The 25498-nt window shown below is 35.5% G+C and overlaps 4 protein-coding genes across 4 annotated transcripts; all 4 read left to right on the forward strand.

The window, feature by feature from the left end:
- Positions 1-3289: 3289 nt before the first annotated feature.
- Positions 3290-4228, forward strand: LOC101619923 (olfactory receptor 10AG1-like). Its single transcript, XM_004683503.2, has one exon. The coding sequence runs from the start codon at positions 3290-3292 to the stop codon at positions 4226-4228; it is 939 nt and encodes a 312-aa protein (XP_004683560.1).
- A 6259-nt stretch (positions 4229-10487) lies between these two features.
- On the forward strand, positions 10488-11444 carry LOC101620153 (olfactory receptor 10AG1-like). Its single transcript, XM_004683504.1, has one exon. It carries the CDS (start codon positions 10488-10490, stop codon positions 11442-11444), a length of 957 nt encoding a protein of 318 aa, XP_004683561.1.
- A 4374-nt stretch (positions 11445-15818) lies between these two features.
- LOC101620391 (olfactory receptor 10AG1-like) lies at positions 15819-16775 on the forward strand. Its single transcript, XM_004683505.1, has one exon. The coding sequence runs from the start codon at positions 15819-15821 to the stop codon at positions 16773-16775; it is 957 nt and encodes a 318-aa protein (XP_004683562.1).
- A 1441-nt stretch (positions 16776-18216) lies between these two features.
- On the forward strand, positions 18217-24238 carry LOC101620622 (olfactory receptor 10AG1-like). The gene is given in 4 exon segments (XM_012725177.1): positions 18217-18237; positions 19593-19679; positions 23241-23292; positions 23295-24238. Coding segments are annotated over 4 exon segments (1104 nt in total).
- Positions 24239-25498: the final 1260 nt, after the last annotated feature.

Consider the following 25498-nt stretch of genomic DNA (forward strand, 5'->3'; position numbering starts at 1 on the left):
AAAATTAAAGATGTGTAAGTCAATGAAAGAGGGTTCTATTTAACATTGCTTTAAAATTATAGGGCTTATTTTGCTAAATGATATTAAACGAACATAACTAACATAGAGCTATTGATATGAATGATACAAAACTGATTTAGTTTATTGTCACATATTCTCTTCACCTTCTAGATTTTCCCAGGGAATGAAGTCTTGGGTTGTAAGCAGCAATAGTAGAACACTGTTATTTTCTTTGATTAATAATTACCTAAGTATTGATAAGAAGGAATGATAAATATATAACTTCTGTGAGTTTTCTGAATAAATATTTGCTCTTTTTACTTTTTTCACTATTGAATATAACATAGAAGTTTTACATGCTCCATGGTATAAACTAACATGTTATAAATAATGTAAGTTTCAAACAGGTCAATTTGTACAATTAGAAATTTATTTAGCATTGGAATCAAATACAAGCAATACAAGTGAAATTATTTTAATTTAATCCTATGTTTTCTTCGAAATGATACAGAAGGACTGGACAATCTTGTTCACATGCATTAACTGTATTTCCCCTTTACAGAGTTCACATGTATTAACTGTATTTCCCCTTTACAGAGTCTTTTCCCTTGAAATGGTCTCTCTTGCTCTTAGTATTACAGTATCCAAGAATAAACACCATGTTAGGTATATTACCATGTTTTGATCTACATTGATTCCAAGAGAAAAAGTAGTCATGTTCTTACTTCTCGGATAATTTAATATTAGGGAAATAAAATGCAAATAAATGAAGTTAGTTAAATTGTAGCACTCAGGTCATAAAAATTCACAGAATCAAAATAATAGTACAGCAAAAATATTTAGATAAATCATGGAGTATTTAAAAATTGGAGATTTAACAGATTTTTTTTTTTTTTTTTAGATTGGTGATGGTTTTAAGATCTCAACTATCACCATAATGTTATGAAGGGAAAATTTCTTACATAGTATTTTTTTTTTCAAGACGTATTGGGTTGCATGCAGAATTCGGAAGACTAAAACTTAGTTTTTAATTATAACAATAACAATGAGCACACTTATATAGATTTTTTACAAATGCAAGGGTGTCTTTAAGATGCGTTGTATATAATAAATGCTGTAATTCATATCACAACCCTACATCAGAATAATCACAGGGCTGCCTCACTTTCAGGCCAGTGAAAGGCAGTGCTGGAAGGTAGGATAATTTGCATGCAAAGTCATAACTAGCAGGAGAAGCTGCTAGAATTCAATTCTAGCCATCTGAGAAGGATTGTGCTCCTTATTGATAATATTATACTCATGATAAACTTGGTAGATTGTATTTATCACACTGGGCTGAGAAGAAAGCCAGGCTGGAGCTGGTAGGGAGCCAAAAGCTGCATAGGGCCAAGCATTGAAGGAGCCACTGACACCCTCCTCTGTGGGAGAGCCAGGACAGCCTGAACATGCCAGACAGTGACTTTTTCTCCTCTAGGAGACTTACCCTCCAGACTCCAGTTCCAAGAAAAGCTAAGAATGGAAAAAAGTGATTAGTAGCAAGGAATCCCCATAATTCTATTAAATAAGATCTTTGAAAACCACCAAAGAAAATTTGTTCTCTGGGGCTTCTCTAATATCCCAATCTTGAGGAGCTTCTACATGCAATGTTCTTAACCCTCTATACTATCCTCTTCATCAGGAGTGGGGCCATGTTCCTCGTTATTTTTTTTTTAAAGATTTATTTATTTGTGCATACAGAACTGGGGTACATGCAGAGAGGCTCAGGAACGGTGAGAGGCTTCACCAGGGACAGAGTGGGGAACAGAACAGGCAGATCGACGAAGTACACTGCTGAGGGGAGCAGCAGGCGGGTCATGAGAGGTCTGGCACGCCATGTGGTCACCTCGGGAGCAGGTGGGAATGGAACTCATGCTGAAGAAGCGGCTATAGATTCTCAGGGCTGTGCTTTAACCCGTGTGCCACCAAGGAGGGCCCATGTTCCTCATTATTAAACTGGTCCCTGCTCTCCTGACTCCTGCTTATTTCTTCCTTGACAATTTCCCTTCATGGAGGTCTGATGTTTATCAGTTTTTTCCCCCAGAATGTCTGTAAACCTTGGTACCTGTAGAGAACAATTTTTTTTTTACAGTATAATCAATTGGATATTTGCATCTCTGTTTCCTTGTATATAATATAACATGAGGAGATATTATTAACCCTTAATTCCAGGTCATTTTAGATTTAATGAGAAAATGCTATTATAAGCACTTGAATAACATAATGGTAATTTAGTTAAAATAATTTGTCTTCTGCTTTTCCAAGTGGTAATTAATGCTGTCATATGCAATTGTCTTTTTTGCTGTAATTCCTATACTGACCACTGATATCTGAACTATGAGAGTTATTGTCTGTATACCTTGTTTACTAATCACAACCAATATTTTGCTTATATACTTTTTAATTAATATGTATATATATAGTTTGTTATGATATTTCTAGGAAGTTAGCAGCAATTATAATTTATAATTTACAGTGTTTAATTCTGATGTCCTTAGTTTTACGTCAGACATTACTTAAATGAGGATATTGTAATAAATGAACATTGTCACTTGAGGATATATTTTACTAGTAAAGTTTCAGAAATTACATAATTTGTGTAATTCCTTCAAAATTACCAATTATATAACCCATTTATCAAAAAACATTTATCAACATTGACTACATGTATTGGATAAGGTAAAATACAAGATCTTCTATCATAATGCATGATGATATTAGTCTTATTTTATCCTGCTAGATAAATGAAACCAGAATGGATTCCAGTAGTGTGCAGGCACCTCTTGTAAGAGTTACAGCTCTATCATATAAAAAGAAAGACATACTTATTCTTGTAAAATTATAATACAAAAAGTATTCCAAGTGTAATTCATGGAGTAGTTTATATATTACAAAATATGACTCAAAAAGTGTCTTGAGTGGACATTCCACTCAGCAAATTTGATATTAGATGTGGCTTACTTTGACAAAAAAGACTAATTTGCTTTGCTCAATACATACAAAAATGGATAGCAAGTAATTCTAGAATTCAAATCTGGCATTAGATACTGAATATATTTAGATACTGAATAATTGATGCTGAATTCCAAATACATATTTGGAATTTAGTTTCCATTAAACTTTAGCTCTGCCCTTTGAACGCAAGATGATGAAAATCACTGGTGAATAGAATTGTATGTGCAATTCCCTCAAATGCCTTTAGAAACCATGCAAGAGAAAAATAGATGAGTGGTTTATTTCACTATTTTCACAGATGGAACACCAAAAAAGCTCAGTAGAAGTAAATCTCACTTCAACGATGGAATTTATCCTTTTGGGATTTGCTGATATCCCCAATCTACAAATGCTCCTTTTTGTGGTATTTTTCTTTGTCTATTTGATCATTCTGATGGGAAATGGCCTCATCATTCTCATTACTAGGGTCGACCAGGCTCTCCAGACTCCCATGTATTTTTTCCTTAGTAATTTTTCCTTCTTGGAAATTGGCTATGTATCTGCCACTCTTCCTAGAATGCTCAAAAACCTTTGGACTCAGCAAAGAAACATTTCTTTTTTTGCCTGTGCTACTCAAATGAGTTTTGTGCTTATGCTTGGGCACGTAGAGTGTCTCCTCCTGACAGTGATGGCCTATGACCGCTATGTGGCCATCTGTAACCCCCTGCACTATCCTCTGGTCATGAACCGTAAGTTCTGTATCCAGCTGGTGGCTGGCTCCTGGATCACTGGTGTCCCCATTGAATTAGGGCAGACATGTCAAATTTTCTCTCTGCCTTTTTGTAGATCCAACCAGATCAATCACTTCTTCTGTGACATCCCCCCATTACTCAAGCTGGCCTGTGGGGACACTTTCCTGAATGAGATGTTGGTCTTGACAGTTGCTGTGCTCTTTGTTATGACCCCATTTCTGTTGATACTTGGCTCCTACTCCAAAATCATCTCCACCATATTGAAATTGCCATCAGCAACAGGGAGAACCAAAGCCTTCTCTACCTGCTCCTCCCATGTCATAGTTGTGGCTTTATTCTTTGGATCCGGAATCATTACATACTTACGGCCCAAATCCAAACATTCTTCTATGGTTGACAAGCTTCTTTCTCTCTTCTATACCACTGTCACCCCAATGTTTAACCCCATGATATATACACTAAGAAATAAGGATGTTATGATGGCCTTGAGAAAATTATTTTCTTAATATTTAATGTGTTAGCTGCTGATTTGAACCCTTGTTTGATTTCTTATTTAATTTTGCCATTGTATAACTGGAAATCAATGCTTGCTATCTATTATAGATTATCTATACTCACCACTAAGCTTGTTTCATACTAGCCATCTGATACCATGATAACATGCATGAGCTTTCCTCAATATGAAGTCAAAACTCAATGAAGTATAATAAAACCTACCCATGTTCATGAGGTTTGTGAGTGTGTGTGTGTGTGTTAAATTCTGAATTTACTATGGCAGTGAAAATGTTAGGGAAAAGGATGTCCTATCTGCATATCTGCATAAATATATCCTGACATAAAATCCTTGTTAAGTAGGAAGTGTGAGAGAATAAACCTTAAAAAATAAGTCCAATGCCAAAAATATTCAGCTTTTACAAAATTTATCTTTGTTCTTTGAGCACTGTCAAAGATACTATGCAATGTGTGACTATGTTGAAATGATTTTAAAAAAATATTTGCTAATGAGCTATTATATTAAAAAATTGTTTGGGTGATTTTTAAAGCATTGCCAATAATTGACCTGTAAAAATCCTCCTTCCTCTAACATCAAAGCTTCCTGACATGCAGAAAACAATGAAGTGATCAAAGATCCCTCAGCCAAAGTAGAGGGTTAAATATTGGCAAACACAACACATGTACCTACATTATATATGTGGTCAACATCAGCACATCCCAATTTTATGTTCTTCTAACATAATTCATAATGCTTTAATCATGAATGCAGTCTGGGAATATATATCTAATTTTATGAAATTGAGGGCCAGAGAAAATTATAGTTTCTAAACTCTATTGCCACCATCAAAATGACTTTTTTTTTAATTAAGAAAAAGCATACCTAGATACATATTACCTTAGAATTTTGTACTAGTAACCCCCATGTTGAAAATTCAGCTTGAGGAGGATGAAGGAAACAAGAGTAGTCATAAGGCTATGAAAAGCCTCAATCCTGCCTGTGACCCAGAGTGTGGCCCTATCATGTGGGTGCATGGAGAAAGGCAGACCAAGGTCAGCTACTTCTGGAGGAGGAGAGCACCATGGCAAGGTGGGGCCCTGTGATGAGGATGAGGGCTTGAACTACCAAAGACACTTTCTGTAGAGACTTAAAAGGCCACTTTTCACCAGTATTGTCTCCTCAAACACCACAGAGCAATTGGAAAAGGCATAATGACTGTATCCATTGGATGAGGAGGACTTCAAAACTCTGTTCTAGCTAGCATGTGTCATGTCTGGTCAGGAGGATGTTCTTCAACTCTAGCACAAATTTGACTAGGCAACATTTGCAACCGCCTGCCACAGAGAAGAAACTAGATGTTGGTGGGACATGGTGTTTCCAAGTTTGTTTTTACAGGCTTGACCACAAAATGTGGCAGTTGCATCATCAACGAATAATTTAGAAGGAATCACGTGTGCTTATTTTCAGTGGTTAAGAGCTCTGACTCAGACTGTGTGATGTTCGACCTACGTCCCTATCTTCTAAAAGTATCAAATAATGTAGACTCTAGAACTCAACATTCATGCTGGTAAATTATCCTCACTATTGGGCACTGAATATAACACTAGCTTGATACACACTGCCTGTGTGAGGGTCCTGTTGCATATTTCTGCAGGTACAAGTTCGCATCTGTAAGGACTTGTGTTAACGGCACTTGTGGAGCAGTGAACCTTCTACACGTGACTCTGGGCCTGATCCTGACCTGCAGAGCCCAGTTTAACTAGGAGCCTCTGCTGAATGTGCCCATAACACAGCATTTGATTGTGTGCTCGGCTCGTTCCCACACTCCCTCACATGTCCAAGATTATTATGAAAGTGATCTGGTGTATTGTCCTATGTGATTAGAGTGAATAATATGAATGTTGCAAATATGACCTAAAGGGAAAGTATCATGACAACTAAATGAGATTTCTCTGCAATACGAAGACAAAATATTAAAAACAGACTATGATTCAGAGCAGGAATCTAGTCTTTGACCAGTGGATGATTACAACGTGGATTGGTTAGAAGCAAGATTATTGAATTTTGTTTCATAATAGGCTCTAGTAAAGGTCATTGATGTTGGGATTTGTGATGTAAAAGAAAATTAAAGCACATACAATATAAAATTACACCCATTTTAAATATATTTTGACAAAGAAAATACCAGTCTCAGGTCTCAAACTTTTATTCTTGAATCTTCATGGGCTGTGTGTGTGTGTGTGTGTGTGTGTGTGCGTGTGGGCAGCAGGTATGGAACATCACATAAAATTTCTTCTAGGAAGTTAGTGACATTAAATCCAATAATGGAGAAAATTAGAGCAGGTCAGGAGCTCCTGCAGGGCTTTTCTATTTATTTCCCCCATCACCTTATCTGCTCACTGCAGGGCAGAAAGTATGCTGAGGCTCATTTAGCAAAAACAAAAATATAGAAATTGTGTACTCAGCTGTGGCTGTCACACACACCAAGCCAGACACCGAATTTTGTTTAACATGCTAAATAAACACTGTCCTCATACGATTGGAGGCCATCAGAACAAACAGAAGATGCATGAGCTCTGGAGTCTTTCCAAGTGATGTTTTTAGACCAGAAAAAATAATTTTTTGATAATTTGAAGTTTAATATCCTCACATTTCAAACATAGGTAGAGACCAAACTTAAGGCTGTGGACACCTTCTACTGGCTCTCCCGTGGAGATTTGCTCTAACCCCCGGGCACACTTGCTCCTCCACCCTTATTCCCAGTGAGAGAATCTTCCAGGCATTCTTAATCCTACAAGGACTGCCTTGGTTATCTCCTAGTTACCAACTCATAATCATTTTTAAATTTAAAAATGAGACGATATTTGGATCATAATTTTCCCTCAGCAAAGACCTTCTTTACTATAAAGACGCCCTGTTGATTTACGTTAAAGGACGAATTTGATGCAGAAAATAATAGTTAATTTCTTATGCATAGTTAAAAGCACAATATATATGACATAGCACCTTAGAAAAAGATCAGCTCAATGATTTCTACACAATCTGAGAAAGGTGAGCTGCAATTACTTTACCCTGCTTATTTTAATATAGTGTATTTTTATCTTAATAATTAAAAATCATTGAATATGCATTTTCTTTTGGTATTCAAAGTAGTAAAGTTTTATGTATTTCAAATATAAACTATATAAGTAGTAGCTTCTCATTTGTTAATTTTTTTTAAAAAATTAATTAATTAAGAAAAAAGGAACGGGGGAAAAAACAAAAGAAGGGGGGGTTGAGAGGATTCCCCGGAAACAGAGTGGGGAACAGAATAGGCAGATTGATTGAAATAAACTTCTGAGAGGAACAGTAGGCAAGACAGCAGAGATCTGCTGTGCCATGTGGGTCATTTCCCTTGCTCCCCGACGGGGGATTAAACTCATGCTACAGTGGCTTTGGATAGTTTCATAGGGCTGCACCCCAAACCCTTGAGCCACCAGGGAGGCCCAGCTTCCTATTTTTATAACAGCATAGAATGAAGATGAAATCATGAATGAAATGAAGATGTTTCAACTTGCTGTTTTAAAATTTTTGTATAACTTAGTTTTACTCGAATTTCTTAGAATATTGCATTTAAATCATTTCTAATTGAATGCTTTATGACAACCATTGTGTTCTGATTAGGAATGAGGGGTCTGATCACTGCTGAGTTAGATCGCCTGGGCCAGACACCAGCTCCTGGCACTGGGCTGATTATATACATCTGTGTTAACTGGGAACTTAGGCAAATGGATGCTAACAGTACCTTAGGAAATCAGAAGCATTAGTGTAGAAATCCTGGTGAAGTAAACTGAATGTCAGATAAGCACAAATTAAGACAAAAAAAAAGGATATAAGATAAAGTACTAATGATAAATACAACATGTGTGACAAGCATCATAACAGCACAGAACAGCACTACAACAGCATCTTTGACCCAAGCTCTGGCATGGGTTATAGTTCTCACTTCTCAAAATAACTCACTCAGTTACATATAATTATGACTATTTTCAACAAGGTAAATTAAGCCTTGATAATTTAGAGAAAAACCTACTATTAAAATATTTCTTTTTTTTTTTTTTTATAAATTGTATATAGGGTTCATTGTTTAGTGAACTTTTAGTTACCTGGACAATGTTGTGCATCAGTGGAAAATAATTTGCAATTACTGACCAGAAGATATTTCAAAAACACATTGCAGACATTGGACATTTGTGTTATAGAATTGAATGTGTATGAGAACATATTTTCCAGAAATAATGTTTATTCTCTCACCTTAAAGGTGATAACGCCATCATGATTCTATGATTTGACAAAAAATTCACAGTGATGTCACTTTCTTAGGAATGTGAACCTCTTGCAAGACCAAGATAACTGTCCCCACATAGATCTGCACTTCCTCGGGTGACTCTGAACTCCTGCCTGCCCCTACCACTGGTAGGTAGCTCTTTAAACATGATTGAAATAATAGCATTCACCTCTGTTATTGTTATTGTCCTTACCAATGGACACACTTGCATTTAAAATACACTTCAGATTTACCCAAATAAGCTATAGTAATTCTTATTAAATATGTATTGTTTACTACCTGATACAAGAGAAATATTTTGGTTCAGTGTAAATTCATTTCTCTTATTGTAATAATTGTTTGTCAATGGAATGGCTTAAATATATAAAAAAGGAGGGTGCTGAAATATTCAAAGTTTGAGAAGACATATTATGGAGAAATAACTGCCAAATTATCAATCCAGAGAAAATAAAGGTGCAGAGAATCAAACATAGAGCTCCAAGAGAAGACTATTTTCTATGTAGAGAGTACATACTCTTTGAATAGCAAGCATCCAAGGTCTTTGATCCCTTCTCCAGAAATATGATTTAAACACAGATGGACCATTAAGAAGTTTGTATTGAGATGGGACTTGAGAATATCATACAGAATTCAGGATTCCTTGGACTGAAAATAAAGGGATTTAAGGTTATAAAAAAACAAAGATACAGACCCTTCCTGGTGGTGCAGCGGGTTAACGCACAGCACTGCAAGCTAGCTGCAATTACTTCAGTGTGAGTTTGATCCCCAGCTCTGGGGGTGACCACATGGCACAACAGACCTCTCCTGACCTGCCTGCTCACCCCTGAACCTTTGGCCTGTAACCCAGTTCTGTATGTATAAATAAATAAAATCTTAAAAAAAAGAACTAAAACACAAAATGTGCAAGCTTTAAATTGTTTCATTGGTTTGAATTTGTGGGGAAGGAGAAATTTGGTGTCTCAGTGGAAGAAATGGGAGTTCTTTTTTCATAGAAATGGAAATGGTTGTAGTTTGAAACCCATGGCAATGTGGATTTCGGACTATGAGACAATCTGTGAATACAATGTTTTCCATTAACAAATGCCACAAAAATGGCTGGAAGTTACAAAAATTAAGATACAGTATTTAGCACAGTGTAGGAATTCCTGAACATAATCTGATGTAAAAAGGCTTGTATTTTAGGAGGTGATTAGGGTAAGTTACACTCCAATTAACAGTGTGTAAATTATGTAATTAGATAATTATATATAATTAGATTTATTATGCACAACATATATTGTTCATGATATATAACTTGTAATATATTATATATTGTGTATTAATAATATGTGATAAATATTCAAAATTCCTATTAAACATAGAAACAACTGATACAATGGCAGATTTCAGACACAGCTTGTCTCATGTTTGAACTTTCTGCTCAAATTTTCTGACATGTCTTCATTTTCCTTTTCTTTGTCCAATTGCTCCCCAAAAGGATACACTTATCTAATTATTAGTAAAAGCCTAAAATTTGGAAAATCAATGTACAGAATCACATCAAATACTATAATTTCAATAATGCTAGGCAAAAACAAAACTAGAAAGAAGAAAATGAAGGGAGTAATTTATCAAGAATAAGAAATAATTGTCAGTAGAGAAGCTCCCAGTTTACATAGAGCTGTTTACAAAAAGGATCCCAGATGCTTTGCTCTATCTTCATTGTCATCTATATTGTAGTGTTAGTGACATAACCATGATTTTCAATATGTTCATGAAAATAGTGCATCTATTTTAATATCTTGCTCTTTTAGGACATTGAGTTTGAAATGTATTCTGCAAAATATAAAACAAAGAAGAAAATGACATCTATCCCATGTCAGTGGATTTGAAACCAGCGATATAATACACATTTTCAACACAAGCCAAAGGACTGAACTGAGGCATGAAATAATTTTGATCATTGATGGAGTGCACAGGACAAAATTCCTCACTGGGGAACCACACTGCATTGGTGGAATTTATACTGATTGGGTTTTCTGATGTTCCCAACTTTCAAGAATTACTTTTTGGTGTATTTCTGATAATTTATGTCTTTATTCTTATGGGAAACAGCCTCATTATCTTGTTAACTAAGGTTGATACTTCACTGCAGACCCCCATGTATTTCTTCCTTATGAATTTTTCAATGTTGGAAATATGTTATGTGTCTGTTACAGTCCCCAGGTTATTAATAGATCTCTGTAGACAATATGGAAATATTTCCCTGCTGGCTTGTGCTATTCAAATGTTCTTATTTTTGATCTTGGTAGACACTGAGTGTTTTATCCTCACTGCCATGGCTTATGACAGGTATGTGGCCATCTGTAGCCCACTACTCTACCCTGTCATCATGAACGATAGGCTGTGTATTCAGCTGGCAGTTGCCTGCTGGACCACTGCTGTTCCAATGCATACAATGTTCATCTCTGTGCTTTTCTCTTCAACCTTCTGTGGATGTAACCAGTTGAATCACTTTTTTTGTGATGCACCTCCAGTTGTCCAGCTTATTTGTGGGGATGCTTTCAGGGTTAAAATGTTGTTGTATATGATTACTGCCCTTGTCGCTAGTATCCCTTCATTTCTGATAATTGCATCTTATGTGAAAATAGTCTCCGCCATCCTGAAGCTGCCATCAGCCACTGGGAGAGCCAAGGCCTTCTCCACTTGCTGTTCCCACCTCACGGTTGTGACTTTGTTCTTTGGCTCGGGCATCATTGTGTATTTTAAGTCTATGACTGGTCGTTTGACAGGAATTGACAAATTCCTTTCTCTATTTTATACTATCTTGATACCAATGTTAAATCCCATTATCTATTGTCTGAGAAATAAAGATGTTATGGTGGCCTTGGGGAAATTCCTGCAGAAATGGAATGTCCTGTGACTCACAAACATAACATCTTTAAAGTTTTTCCTTCATTTACATCAATTTGTTATTTATTTATTTAATTAAAAATATGATTTTTTCAGGGTGAATAATCTTACCTTTTTTCCCTCTCCTCAAGTAAGTTACCTGTTATTCTTAAGAGAAATACCCAACTCAATATAAAGTTTATAAATATTGTTAACATCTCATGGAGTCATTAAAGTTTGTTGATCCAAGTGTTTTAAATACTATAACATATTATCTATTTAGAATTCTCATCAAAAATAGTTACTATGTAAGGCCTCAACCAATACAGTGTCTGGAAATCAGAGATACATAATTAAATTTGTTGCTCCAAAAGAATTACTAATAGCATAATTGTAACTATTGATTATGCCCCTCCCCCACCCTATTACATTTAAAACATACAAGTGATGTATATCTAAAGGTTTGGAGTCTTATAATCTTATTATAATTAATATCTTCAAAAGTCAAAATTTCCATCTGCTCTTACTTCTGATTCCTCAGTAACTCCTTAAAGAGGAATCACGCATGTGTGCAGGTTCACACTATCGTATTCCAGAATCCAGTCTTTCTCAAGAATGTGACATAACTCCATGTGTTTTCATTGCATTCATTTCAAAAGCTCAGTTACATTTTTCATACAGGTTTTATTTTTTATATTTTTATTTATTTTTGGTGTAAAAGAACTGAAGTGTAGACCAGAGGTCCGCGGGTGGGGTGGGTGGGTGAAAGGATTCACCAGACACAGACTGGGAGCAGAACAGGTGAATCGACTGAGACTCACTGCTGAGGGGACGAGAGGGCGGCCAGGGAAGATGCGCTGCACATGTGGGCCAGCCCCGTGACTGGGGTCAAATTCAGCCTCCAAACTACAGGTTTTATGTGCCCATGGAGAATGCTAAAATGTGGTGGGGAATATGTATGTGAATAATGGAATAAAGAAATACACAGCAAGTCAGGTCGTCCTGCAGGGATTTTCTATTTATTTTCCCCATAGTCTGAGCTGTTCAATCAAGACCAGAAAGTATGCTGAGGCTCGTGTAGCAACAATGAAAATATAGAAAATGTGTAATCGTATGAGGCAGTCACACACAGCAAGTCAGACACCGATTTTTCATTTTCACATTTATACCTTCTCAATATATAAAATTCGAGACATAGTGTGCTATCCTCTTTACCAAGTTATTTTTTTTCTTACATAAATGCTGTAATAATGCTAAGTTCTATCCTCACATTATCAGATGCCATAACAGCAAACAATGATGCATGACCTTTGGAGTCTTTCCAAGTGATATTTTCAGAGCAGAGAAATATATTTTTTAATTAAATGTAGTATCCTCACATTTCATGTTAGCTCTTCACCAAACTTAAGACTGTGAACAACTTCTACACCTGCTAACCCCAGAGACAAGAGGGTGGGGAGCCAGGGATAAGGAGTGGCCATGGGACTAATGATCTCCACTCTTATTCCCAGTGAGAGAACCTTCCAGACATTGCTAATCCAACAAGACCAGCCTTGGTTATTTCCTAGTTACCAACTCATAAACACCTTTGAATTAAAAATGCGACAATATTTGGAGCATGCATTCCCCAGGGTAAAAGAGACACTCATTAGTGCCCTGTTGATTTAAGTAAAGTTATTGTTATTCCTAATTAGAATAACAATTGTTATTTTCTTGCTCTTACTTAAAACCACAAGTTCATATGACATCACACCTCATACTATAAAAAGTGCAGCTCAGTGACTTCTCCAAAATATGGTAAAGGTAATCAGCAATTATTTTATGCTGTTTTTTCTATTATGGTATATTTTTTTATCTCAATACTCAAGATACATTGAAAATATATTTTATTTTGCTATAAAAGTTAACTTGCTATATAGTTTTCTGAACTTCAAATATCCAGCTAAATAATAATCAGCTTTCAAATTTTATATCAGCATAGAATATATAAAATGGAGATGAAATTAACTTGCTCCTGTAAAATTTTATGCATTTGTTTTATTTATTTTTTTCAGAATATTGCATTCAAAATTACTCCCATTGAGTGCTTTATGACAACCACTGAGTTCTGATTAGGAATACGGGGTCTGATCACTGCTGAGTTAGGTCACCTGGGCCAGACACCAGCTTCTGGCACTGGGGCATGCTATTTACATCTCTGATAACTGGGAACTTCGGCAAAATGGGAATGCTAACAGTGCCTTAGGAAATCAGATGCAGTAGTGAGGAAATCCTAATAAAGAGAACTGAATATAAGTCAAGCAAAAATTAAGACCAAAAAAAAGGATATAATATAAAGTATTAATGATAAATACAACATGTATGACAAGCATCCTAACAGCTCAGAACAGAACTACAACTGCATCATTTGACCCAGGTTCTGGCATGGGTTATAGTTCTTACTTCTCAAATTAATGCACTTAGTTGCATATTATTATGACTTTTTATATTCTCAACAAGGGAATTTATGTCTTGATAATTTAGAAAAAATGCCTATATCAAAGTACTTCTCATTTTTATGTAGGTGAATATACATTTCTTTGCTCATTGATTTAGTTTTACTTATCTAGCCAATATTGTACATCAGAGGGACATGATTTACAATGACCCATCAGCAGATATTTCTAAAACATTCACATTGCAAACACTAGACACTTAGGACATAGAACTGAATAAGCATGAGGACCTATTTTTTTTCTGGAAATAATGTTTTATTCTGTTTCTTTAAAGGTGATAATAACAGCTTGATTCTGCACTATCACAGAATCTCAGAGTGATGTCACTTCCTTAGGAATGTGACTCCCCCTGCAAGACCAGGTAACTGTCCCCACATAGATCTGCACTTCTTAGGGTGACATCTAACCTCCTGCTTCTACCACTGGTGTGTGAGCTCTGTGAACATGACTGAAATCACAGGCTTCATCACTGTTATTATCACTGTTATTATTACTATCCTTACCAATGGACATTCTGGTATTTATCAGGAACTTCATATTTATCCACAATAAGCTGTAGTATTTCTTATTGTAATACGTATTGTTTGATTGACTGATACATTTGAAACATTTCGGGTCAGTGAAAACTCATTTCTCTTATTGCTGTAGTTGTTTTTCAAAGGGATAGCTTATATAAACAAATTATAAATATTCAAAGTATGAGAAAACATAATATGAAAAACTACCACCAAGTTATAAATTCAGAGAAAATAAGTGTGCAGAAAAACAAACATGGAGATAAAAGAAAAGACTATGATTTAGTTTATCGAGTATATTCTTTGAAACTTAAATGTCCCAGGTCCTTGAACCCTTGTGTTCAGAAATGTGAATCACACACACAGAGGAGACAGAGACAGTTGTTTTGAGGGTGTGACTTGAGAAACTAAAGAATTCTTTGAGTTGAAAGGTAAGAAATTAGAGTTAGAAGAACTAGGATACAAAATGTACAAAATATTAATTGCTTCATGGGTTTGGTTTGTGGTAAAGGAGGAGCTTGTGTCATAGAGGAAGGAAGGGGAATTGTTTTGCACAGAAATGGAAATGGCTGTTTGAAACCCATGACAATGTAGATTTCTGACTATGTGACAATCTGTAAATAGATCTTTGTTTCTCATGAATAAATGCCACAAAAAAATGAATGTCACAAAATCTTAGGATGTAAGGTTCAGCAGAGTGGGGAAATTACTGAACTGATCTGATGTAAAAATCTTAGAATTTTTCTAAAGGTCAAGATATGTTAGAATTAAAGGCGTAATATAATACGATCTTATTTTTTTTTCTATGTCTTGGAGATTATATGCATATAAGCTTCAAAGCTGCAGTATTTTCCATATTAATACTGGTGGGTGGAAGGTTGGTTGTAGTGGGCCAGGCTTGGGGAGTTAGTGATCACCTTGTCCCTGGGTTGTCTGAGAGTAACAAACAGAAGAAACATCAAAATCAATGTACAAGATCACATAAAGTTACTATAAATTCAATGATGGTAGACAGAAACAAAAGTATAAAAAAATGAAGAGACTAAATTTATCAGGAATGAGAAATATTAGTCAGTAGAGAAACTCCCAGGTTACCTAGAGCTGTTTGTGAAGAGACTCCCAGATGCTTTACTTTATCTTCAGTTGTCATCTATTTTGTAATGTTAGTGACAAAACTATAATTTTCAATATGTTTCTGAAAACAGATTATTTCTTTTAATATTTTGCTCTTTTAGGACATTGAGTTTGGAATGTATTCCACAAAATATAAAGCAAAGAAGAAAATGACATCTATCCCATGTTAATGTATTTGAAACTGTGATAGGATACATCTGATTTTCAACACAAACCAAAGGATGAACTGACTATTCAGGTGTGAAATCATTTCGATCATAGATGGAATGCACAGGACAAAATTCCCCTCAGGGGAACCACACTACACTGATGGAATTCATCCTGATTGGGTTTTCTGATGTTCCCAACCTTCAAGGATTTCTGTTTGGCATATTTCTCTTAATCTATCTCTTTATCCTTATGGGAAATAACCTTATTATCATGGTAATTAAGGTTGATCCTTCACTGCAGACTCCCATGTATTTCTTCCTTACAAATTTTTCATTGTTGGAAATTTTTTATGTGTCAGTTACAGTCCCCAGATTATTACTAGATCTCTGTAGACAATATGGAAATATTTCACTGCTGGCCTGTGCTATTCAAATGTTTTTATTTTTGATCTTGGCAGACACTGAGTGCTTCATCCTCACTGCCATGGCTTATGACAGGTATGTTGCCATTTGCAACCCCTTACTCTACCCTGTCATCATGAACGATAGGCTGTGTATTCAGCTGGCAGCTGTCTGCTGGACCACAGCTATTCCAATACATACAATGTTCATCTCTGTGCTCTTCTCTTCAACGTTCTGTGGATGTAACCAGCTGAATCACTTTTTCTGTGATGCACCTCCGGTTGTCCAGCTTGTTTGTGGGGATGTTTTCAGGATTAAAATGTTGTTGTATATGATTTCTACGTTAGTTGTTAGCATCCCTTCTTTTCTAATAGTTGCATCTTATGTGAAAATAATCTCCACCATCCTGAAGCTGCCATCAGCCACTGGGAGAGCCAAGGCCTTCTCCACTTGTTGTTCCCACCTCACGGTTGTGACTTTATTCTTTGGCTCAGGCATCGTTGTGTATTTCAAATCCATGACCAGTCACTTCACAGGAGTGGACAAATTCCTGTCTCTTTTTTATACTATCTTTATACCAATGTTAAACCCAATTATATATTGTCTGAGAAACAAAGATGTTATGGTGGCCTTGGAGAAATTCCTGCAGAAATGGATTTTCCTGTGACTCAGAAACATAACATTTTTTAAGTTGTTCCTTATTTTACATATTGTCCAATTTTTTTCATCAGTTTTATTAAAAACCTGAATTTTTTCAGAAAGAATAACCTCATAGCCTTTTCTCTCCCAATGTAAATTACCTGTTATTTTTAAGTGCAATTTCCAGCATTGCATATATTGAGTATTAAGTGCAATACTCAATATAAAGTTTAGAAATATTGTAATATCTGATGGAGTCATTCAACTTTGTTAATACCATTGTTTTAAATACCATATACCTTTATCATATATTCTTTCATGAAAATATATTTACCCTAAGTCTTGAACGAATATGTTGCCTGGAAAACAAACATATGTAATTAAATTTGGTGCCCAAAAATGTTTAAAGCACTGTTGTTAACTATTGATTTTTTTCCCAAGTTACATTAAAATCATACAGAGTGATATAGACATAAAGGTTTCAAGTCCTATATCCTTACTAACATTTAACATTTTAAAAAGTTGAAATTCCCATCTGCTCTTACTTCTGATTACTCAGTAATTCCCCAAGTGCCATATGGGTGAACTCCTTGGCTGGGATCAAACTCAGCCACAATATTACACAATTTTTAAAGATTTATTTATTTATGCTTATGGAACTGGGGTACAGGCCAAAGGTGTGGTGGGTGAGAGGATTTACCAGAGACAGAGTGGGGAGCAGAACAGGCAGATTGACAAAGTACATTGCTGAGAGGAGCAGTGGGAGAGATCTCCCATGTCGTGTGGGAGATCGTGATGTTTAAGAACATCATTACAACCCACTCATTTATATTTGATAATGTCTTTGATGGTGCTCAAAGAACAAAGATACATTTTGGAAAAAGTGAATCCTGGCTGGGGATCGAACTCGTGCTGCAGTGGCTTCTGACAGCTTCATAATGTGGCGCTTTAACCCACTGTGCCACCAGGGAGAGCCCTGAATATTACAATTTTTAAGTGTAAATAAAGAATGCATAAATATGACAGTGAATTAGTATTTGAATGATGAAATAAAACAATTATCTGTGGTTGTGAGTTACTTTACCTGACTGTCTTATGATATGGAAATCAAATATTCTAATTTTTTTCTTTAAGCAATTTCATAGGTTTTGCTGAGTAAAATAGCTGTGTACATTTCAAGAAAAATAAATTCCAATTTTAATTAGGCAAGATACATTTTTTAAATTTTATAATAGTTTATTTTTACATATTTTTGTGCATTTTTCCATTTCAGTTGCAATCCCCTTGGGTTTCCGCAAGATACAGTTTTAGTCTTGTGTTTTACATATCATTTTTTCTTCTCCATGATCCACATTCTGTAAGTCTGTCATCACACCCCTGCAGACTCTCATTCTTCACTTAATTTATAAATTTTCTTCTAATACAGAAATCTTCACTCTTATTCTAAAACCATTATTAATGTCACATAGATGATCAGAGATCCCTATGAGGTAATGACATTTACCTCAAAAGTATCTGCATAACTATTTTTGTCATAAAATTCCATGCTAAGCAAGAAAACATGGGAGAATAACCCTTAAAAATTATTTCCAATACAAAAAAAAAAAAATTCACTTTTTCCAAAATGTATCTTTGTTCTTTGAGCACCATCAAAGACATTATCAAATATAAATGAGTGGGTTGTAATGATGTTCTTAAACTAATTTTTTTGTTCTTAAACTGTTTTTGAAAGGATTATTATATTAAAAAATATAGGGGGGGTTAACTTTTTTTTAAAGATTTATTTATTTATTCATAAGAACTGGGGTACAGGCCAGAGGTGCAGGGGTGTGAGAGGCTTCACCAGAGACAGAGTGGGGGACAGAACAGGTAGATCGACGAAGTACACTGCTGAGGGGAGCAGCAGGCAGGTCAGGAGAGGTCTGCCGTGCCATGTGGGTCACCTCTGGGGCGGGGATCGAACTCATGCTGAAGTGGCTTTAGCTTCTTAGTGCTGTGCTTTAACCCGCTGTGCCATCAGGAGAGCCCATATAGGGGGATTTTTAAAACACTGCTGGAAATTTACCTGTAGAGAGCATCCTTCCACTATAAAGACAGAAAATCTTCTAGGAAGCTGGAAAAAATAGTATACATAGACAAGTCTTTACAAGAGTGAGATTATTCAAGAAAATTAAAAAAAAAAATAAGGTAAAGAAAGAAGGATGAGTAGGGGAGACAGGGAATATTGGACCCATGGTTGAGTGGAAGAAGTAGTACATCTCTAACCCCTTTGACTGCAGATTAAATGAAAATATGTAGCTGAATGGATCTTATTGCTTTAATTAAAACAAAAATCTAACATTTAAGCTTTTTATGAAATTGATTTCTTTCTGCAGGTGAGTTTATTCGTCATAACTAAAGAAGATGCCTTATTTGAAACCAGAAAAAGATAAATAACCTACAGAGGTTCACAATGTGCCCATCAGAATAACAAAACAATGAAAAAGTCATCACAGACAATGTAAAAAAGATATAGAACTAGGCCCTCCCTGGTGGCACAGTGTGTTAAAGCACAGTACTAAGAAGCTAAAGCCACTTCAGCATGAGTTCACTCCTGCCCTGGAGGTGACCCCATTGTGCGGCAGACCTCTCGTGACCCATCTGCTGCTCCCCTCAGCACTGAACTTCCTCAGTGGACCTGTTCCACTCCCCAGTCTGAATCTGGTGAATCCTCTCACTGCTCCTGCACCTCTGGCCTGTACTCCAACTCTGTATGCACAAATAAATAAACCTTTAAAAAAAAGAAAAGATGTGGAGTTATGGCAATGTCCTGGAAGCTGTTATATGAATTGTTTTCCCATTTTAGAAAAGAGCTTGCCTTCATCTGGAGAATCCTGCTTCCCAGATGTGCCCAGCAGAATTAAATGTACATCTGGACCAAGGGACATTATCAGTAAACAGCAAATTAAAATGGAAAGATAATTGTGCTGGTTTCACACAAAGGAAAAGGACAGAGTGATTAAAACATACTGTACTTAAAAGAGGAACAAACCAAATTAGATACAGAAAACAAAAAAAGAACCCAATAAAACTGTTAGAGATGATGAACACAGTAACAGAAATAGCAGACAAGACATAACAGGAAATGTTTAAAGAACATGAAGGCAGATAAGCAGAGTCAACTCAAGATATAAAGCAGATTCTGTAACAAGGACACGACTTCAGAAACTGGGGACCTGAAGTAATGGAAACATGCTGACAAAAAGTATTTGAATAATAGTCATCAAATGTATTTTGAAAAGCATTAAACTATAATCCTCCTGACCTAATAACGTCAACAGACATATACACAAATAATAGAGCCAGTAAAATGTATTTAAAAATAATAAAATTCAGTGAAAAAATGAAACAACCAAAGAAGGCATCGCATGATAATGAAACAGATTTGATTAATGTAGATATAAATTTGAAGCTATTTAAGACAAAAAAAATAAAGTGGAGTTACAGTTTCAGAGGACCGGCTAAAAATTAAATAATGTTGGCGCTCCTTGGCGGCACAACGTGTTAGGTTGCAGCACTTCAGGCTGGCCACAGACAATTCGAACTGGCCACAGTTCGATCCCCAGCCCGGAAGTGATCCACATGGCGGGGCAGACCGATCCTGTCTCTGGCTGCTCCCCTCAGCAGTGTACTTCATCAGTCAGCCTGTTCTGTTCCCCACTGTCTCTGGTGAATCCGCTCTCTGCACCTGCCCCTATTGCCTGTATAGTTCAGTATGTATTAAATAGGTGAATACCAATTTTAAAAATAAAAATGATGTTTTTGGTGAAATTATTCAACAAAATATAGGTGAAACTAATCATCTTTTTCATACAAACTAAAAGGAAAAATATATCATCAGCATATTTTCAAACAGAAATACAGGTGGGAAGTTGTGTAAAGAATAAATAAGTCTCAAAAGGAAAATGAGAAAGTTTATAGACAGCTATTTTCATACTTTAAGAAGTTTTTGAGACATTCTTCTGAATCACATAGTATTGTCAGAGTGTTACCATAATACAAATGTAATTGAGAAAGCAATGAAAGGGTGAACTCAACTAAGAAAACTAAAAATAGATGAGGAAGTAAATTAGATAATGTAAAGAAAATATATTTTATCATCTGCTATACACTCTATTATTGTTAATTCTATTCAAAATTAACTATAAAAGTGAATTTCAACAGAAAAAAATATATAGCACTTTATAGAAATTGATAGTCTTGTTCTAAAATTGCATAAAATTGAAAGCATATGAGATTCAAAACATTTTTTTTTTAAGATTTATTTATTTATTCGTACAGAACTAGGGTATAGGCCAGAGATGTGGAGGGTGGGAGGATTCACCAGAGACAGAGTAGGGAGCAGAACAGGCAGATCGATGAAGTACACTGCTGAGGGGAGCAGCAGGCAGGCCAGGAGAGGTCTGCCTTGCCATGTGGATTTCCTCGGGGCAGGCGGGGATCGAATTCATGCAGAAGTGGCTTAAGCTTCTTTGTGCTGTGCTTTTAACTTGCTGCGCCACCAGGGAGGGCCCACAAAACATTTTTTATATAAAAATAAATTTAGAAGAAGGATACTATTTATTCTGAAGACTTACTATAAATTTACTGCAATAAAAACAATGGAAAATTGGTAAAATGATAAATAGATCAACAAACTGTAATAAATAAGAAAGTCAAATCCAAAACAACTACAACAGCTAGATATTTTTAACTTTTTCTTCAAGTAATACTTGAAAATAGTGGATTTTCTCACCCAGGCATCCCCCACCCTCAAAGGGAGATCTTTATTCAAAGAAAGGGCTGAAGAGGACCTGCTTTCCACAGGGAAAGTAGTTTTAGAAAGTCAACTCAGATGATTGTCAAGTAGCAGGACTCTTTAAGAAATTAAATGGATACATGAGAGAAAATATTCCCCATAGAGAACATGGGTACTTCTATTTAAGGACAGTTAATGTGTAAGACTATCAAGAGTATTATAGAATACAGTGAAGCTCTAAAAGGAAAAAAAAAAATTAATGTTTGCAGGCTAAAAAATAAGTACATTAGTATAGTACACATCATGCAAATCCATAAAGGTAAGCTGTACTAGTAATCTTTGACTCTTTATTTAAAAATCTAAGGAACAAGATGCAAAGAGTGCAATAAAAAATAATGTAATACTGAGCTATTTATCTGAAAGTGACCTAACTACTCAAAATAACTCATGTAGATATGAGACTAGAATTGAGATCGGTGAATATTTAATTATATAGGGTAACATATATACATATTTTTTGGGGGAGGTTGGAGAACAAATATAATGAACAAAATTTTATGTGGGAGAATCTTTTTGATTGACTTTGTTCCATCTTTTTGCTTTGGTTATCTGCATGATGAGAGTAAGTAATAATTGGATTTAATCGAAAGTACATTTTATTATACAAAATTAAAAACATAAAGAGGAAATTGTAGTTGATGGTCAGGAAATTTTATGGTAATGGATATATAAATCTTACCTAGAAAAGAAAGAGAATATTTTAAAGTGTAAAGAAAAGGACAATTTCTTGGCTCAGATAAAGAGTAACAGATATCACCTGGTGTATGGGGGTGGGTTTAGAGAGAAACTTACTAAAGAGAATAGCAAGATTAATGTTTATTGTATTTATCACAATGAATAGGATATACATAAAGTAGAACAATAATATTGCATATATTTTCTCTCAGTATGAAATGATTGCTTTATTTGATTCTGACTAAGATAAAATTGGGAGGAATTATTTCCATTTGAATAAGAATAAAATTTTTTTATAGATTTATTTATCATTGCACACAAGAACTGGGGTATAGGCCAGAGGTGCGGTGGTGAGAGGACTCACCAGAGACAGAGTGGGGAACACAACAGGCAGATCAAGTGAAATACATTGCTGAGAGGTCAGTGGGAGAGAAAGGAGAGGTCTGCTGCATCATGTGGGTCATATCCCTGGCCTGAGATTGAATTTGTGTGGTAATGGCTGTGAATAGCTTCATAATGCTGTGCTTTAACCCATTGCGCCATCAGGGAGGGCCCAAGAATAAAAAGAATTTTAAGGAAATAATTTCAAAATGAAAAATGGTAAAGTAAGTCAAATCAACATAGAAAAAAAAATTGCGATTCCTAGACAAACAGGAAAGAAAAAGCCTGTTTCAAAATTTGATTCTTAGTAGAGGTGGAATTTATTATTCTTATATAATTAGAAAGAATATATAAATAACCACACACGTTTCTCATTGTCTTATATAAATAACCACATTTCTCATTGTCTGCAGTATCATTGCATCTAAGAAAATATACAGATTAAGGTTGTATTTCTTGAATTAATTTAAATGTCTATCAGTTTCTGAAGCTTCAAATCTCAATTTCTAGAAAATGAGGAAGATAAGGGTAAATGCAATTTAAGAGATTATAGGAATACATTCCTGCCTCAAGTCCAGATAACAGAAGAAGGACATGTAGTTTCAAAATGTTGATGAATTAACCTTGTTTAATTTACCATATCTGCAGATGGAGAACAAATTAAAAACAGACACTCAAATGTTACCACAGTGATAGAATTTATTCTCTTGGGCTTTTCTGACATTCCTAATGTCCGGTGGATTCTTTTTGGGGTATTTTTAGTTATTTACCTAACTATCCTGACATGCAATAGCATCATCATACTGCTAACCAGCAGTGACCCTGCTCTCCAGACACCCATGTATTTTTTCCTCAGCAATTTTTCCTTTCTAGAAATCTGTTATGTAACAGTCACTATTCCAAGGATGCTCATGGATTTATTGACACAGAAAGGAACCATTTCTTTCTTTGCCTGTGCTACACAAATGTGTTTTGTTCTAATGCTTGGAGGTGCTGAGTGCTTGCTCCTGGCTGTGATGGCCTATGACCGCTACGTGGCCATTTGTAACCCTCTACAATACCCTCTGGTCATGAGCTACAAAGCTTGTGTTCAGCTGGTAACAGCTGCCTGGACCAGTGCTGTTCCAGTTGTAATTGGGCAGACTTGCCAAATCTTCTCTTTGCCATTTTGTGGATCCAACACAATTAATCATTTCTTCTGTGACATCCCCCCAATACTCAAGCTTACTTGTGGGGATACATTTGTGAATGAACTCGCGGTCTACGTAGTTGCAGTGATATTTATCATGGTTCCATTTCTGCTGATTGTCATGTCCTATGGAAAAATCATCTCCAACATACTGAAGTTGTCATCATCCAGTGGCAGGGCTAAAGCCTTCTCCACCTGCTCTTCTCACCTGACTGTCGTAGTCTTATTCTATGGAACGGCCACTATCACTTATTTACAACCCAAACCAAATCAATCTGAAGGAACCGGAAAACTCATCTCTCTTTTCTATACAGTTTTGATCCCAACATTGAATCCTATCATATATACTCTGAGGAACAAAGACATCATGTTGGCACTAAGGAAACTTTTAGCTAAGTTATTAACATGACTTAAAGACTGGCAATTATAGAAAGAATTTCCTAATATATTTGTATGCAGCTGCATCAGAAAAAAACATTTGCTGGTATCATTCTTGTCTTTCAAAATAATGAAGATTAGTAGCATTGTAGAAACCCATATAATGTTAAGGGGCCCTTTTTCATAGGTTGATTTCTTTGTAGTGAAGTCAATTAGGTGTTTTGGTCAAATTAATTGCAAAGTTCTAATTTGGAAATCCAGTTTTCTCTTGCTCTAAACTAGTGAGTGTGTTAAGATTTGTGCCTGAGAAATAGTATTTAACTTAATGTGTCCTATAAACATATTGAGCCATGCTGTTGATAAATTTCCTGATCCTTCAGATATATTTGTTTTCTTCTCTATACCTATGATTGGGTTTAGCCTATAAGAAAATCTATCAGCATCCAGAACTTAGAAGCAGAAGAACCTTACTGTTTTTTGTTTTGTTTTTCTTCTTTGTTTCTTTCTCTTGTTACCCTTTATGTCTTTCAGAAAACAAGTCCTGAGGGTGTTTCCTTCTGTTATCCAACAGTCACTGTTCTCTGGTGTTATCATTTCAATCCCTTGTAGCTCCAAGCTTCACATCAGCAATATCTACTTGATTTTAGAAATTTCTGGAATTCCCACTACACACTATCCAAATCAACATGTAGTATGTTGAATGTTGGCCAAAAAGGCCTTTGCAGATGTAACTAAGGTAAGGATTTTGAAATGAGATGATCTTGCTTTAGCTAGGCACTAAATTCTATGACCAGCTTCTGCATAAGAGAAAGAAAGGCAGAGGAAGTTCAGGAAGCAGATACAGAGACACAGAGAAGATTGAAATGAGAAGATGGACAGGGATAATGCAGACAAGGTTCCAGAAGTCCAAGAACCACCCAAAACTGGAGGATACAAGGAAAGTTTTTCCTCAGAGCCTTGCCAACACTGACTTCGAATTCTGAATTAGAATATATAACATTTACAAGCATTTCTTTAAAAAAAAAAAAAAGGAAAGATCTTTAACCATAGGTCTTTAGTAGAAATGCACAAATTTACAATTTAACAATGGATGTGTTGCAAATAAATGAATATTGTTCACATTGAATGATGACAAATGATGCATATACAGTGGTAATTAGAGTATAGTAGAAACTGCTAAGGTTTCTTGTAAAGTCATGAAATTTCAATCATTCCATTGATCTGTCTATAAATTTATCTTGCAGTGTATTTTCTGATTAATAACTTTTGAACATGATTGATGCAATTTTTG

This window comes from Condylura cristata, unplaced genomic scaffold (genome assembly GCF_000260355.1).
Source record: "Condylura cristata isolate star-nosed mole 26May11 unplaced genomic scaffold, ConCri1.0 scaffold00015, whole genome shotgun sequence".
In the NCBI taxonomy this organism is placed as follows: Eukaryota; Metazoa; Chordata; class Mammalia; order Eulipotyphla; family Talpidae; genus Condylura; species Condylura cristata.

Coding starts and splice junctions, on each gene's coding strand:
- LOC101619923 (XM_004683503.2), top strand. CDS start 3,290: ATGGAACACCAAAAAAGCTCAGTAGAAGTAAATCTCACTTCAACGATG.
- LOC101620153 (XM_004683504.1), top strand. CDS start 10,488: ATGGAGTGCACAGGACAAAATTCCTCACTGGGGAACCACACTGCATTG.
- LOC101620391 (XM_004683505.1), top strand. CDS start 15,819: ATGGAATGCACAGGACAAAATTCCCCTCAGGGGAACCACACTACACTG.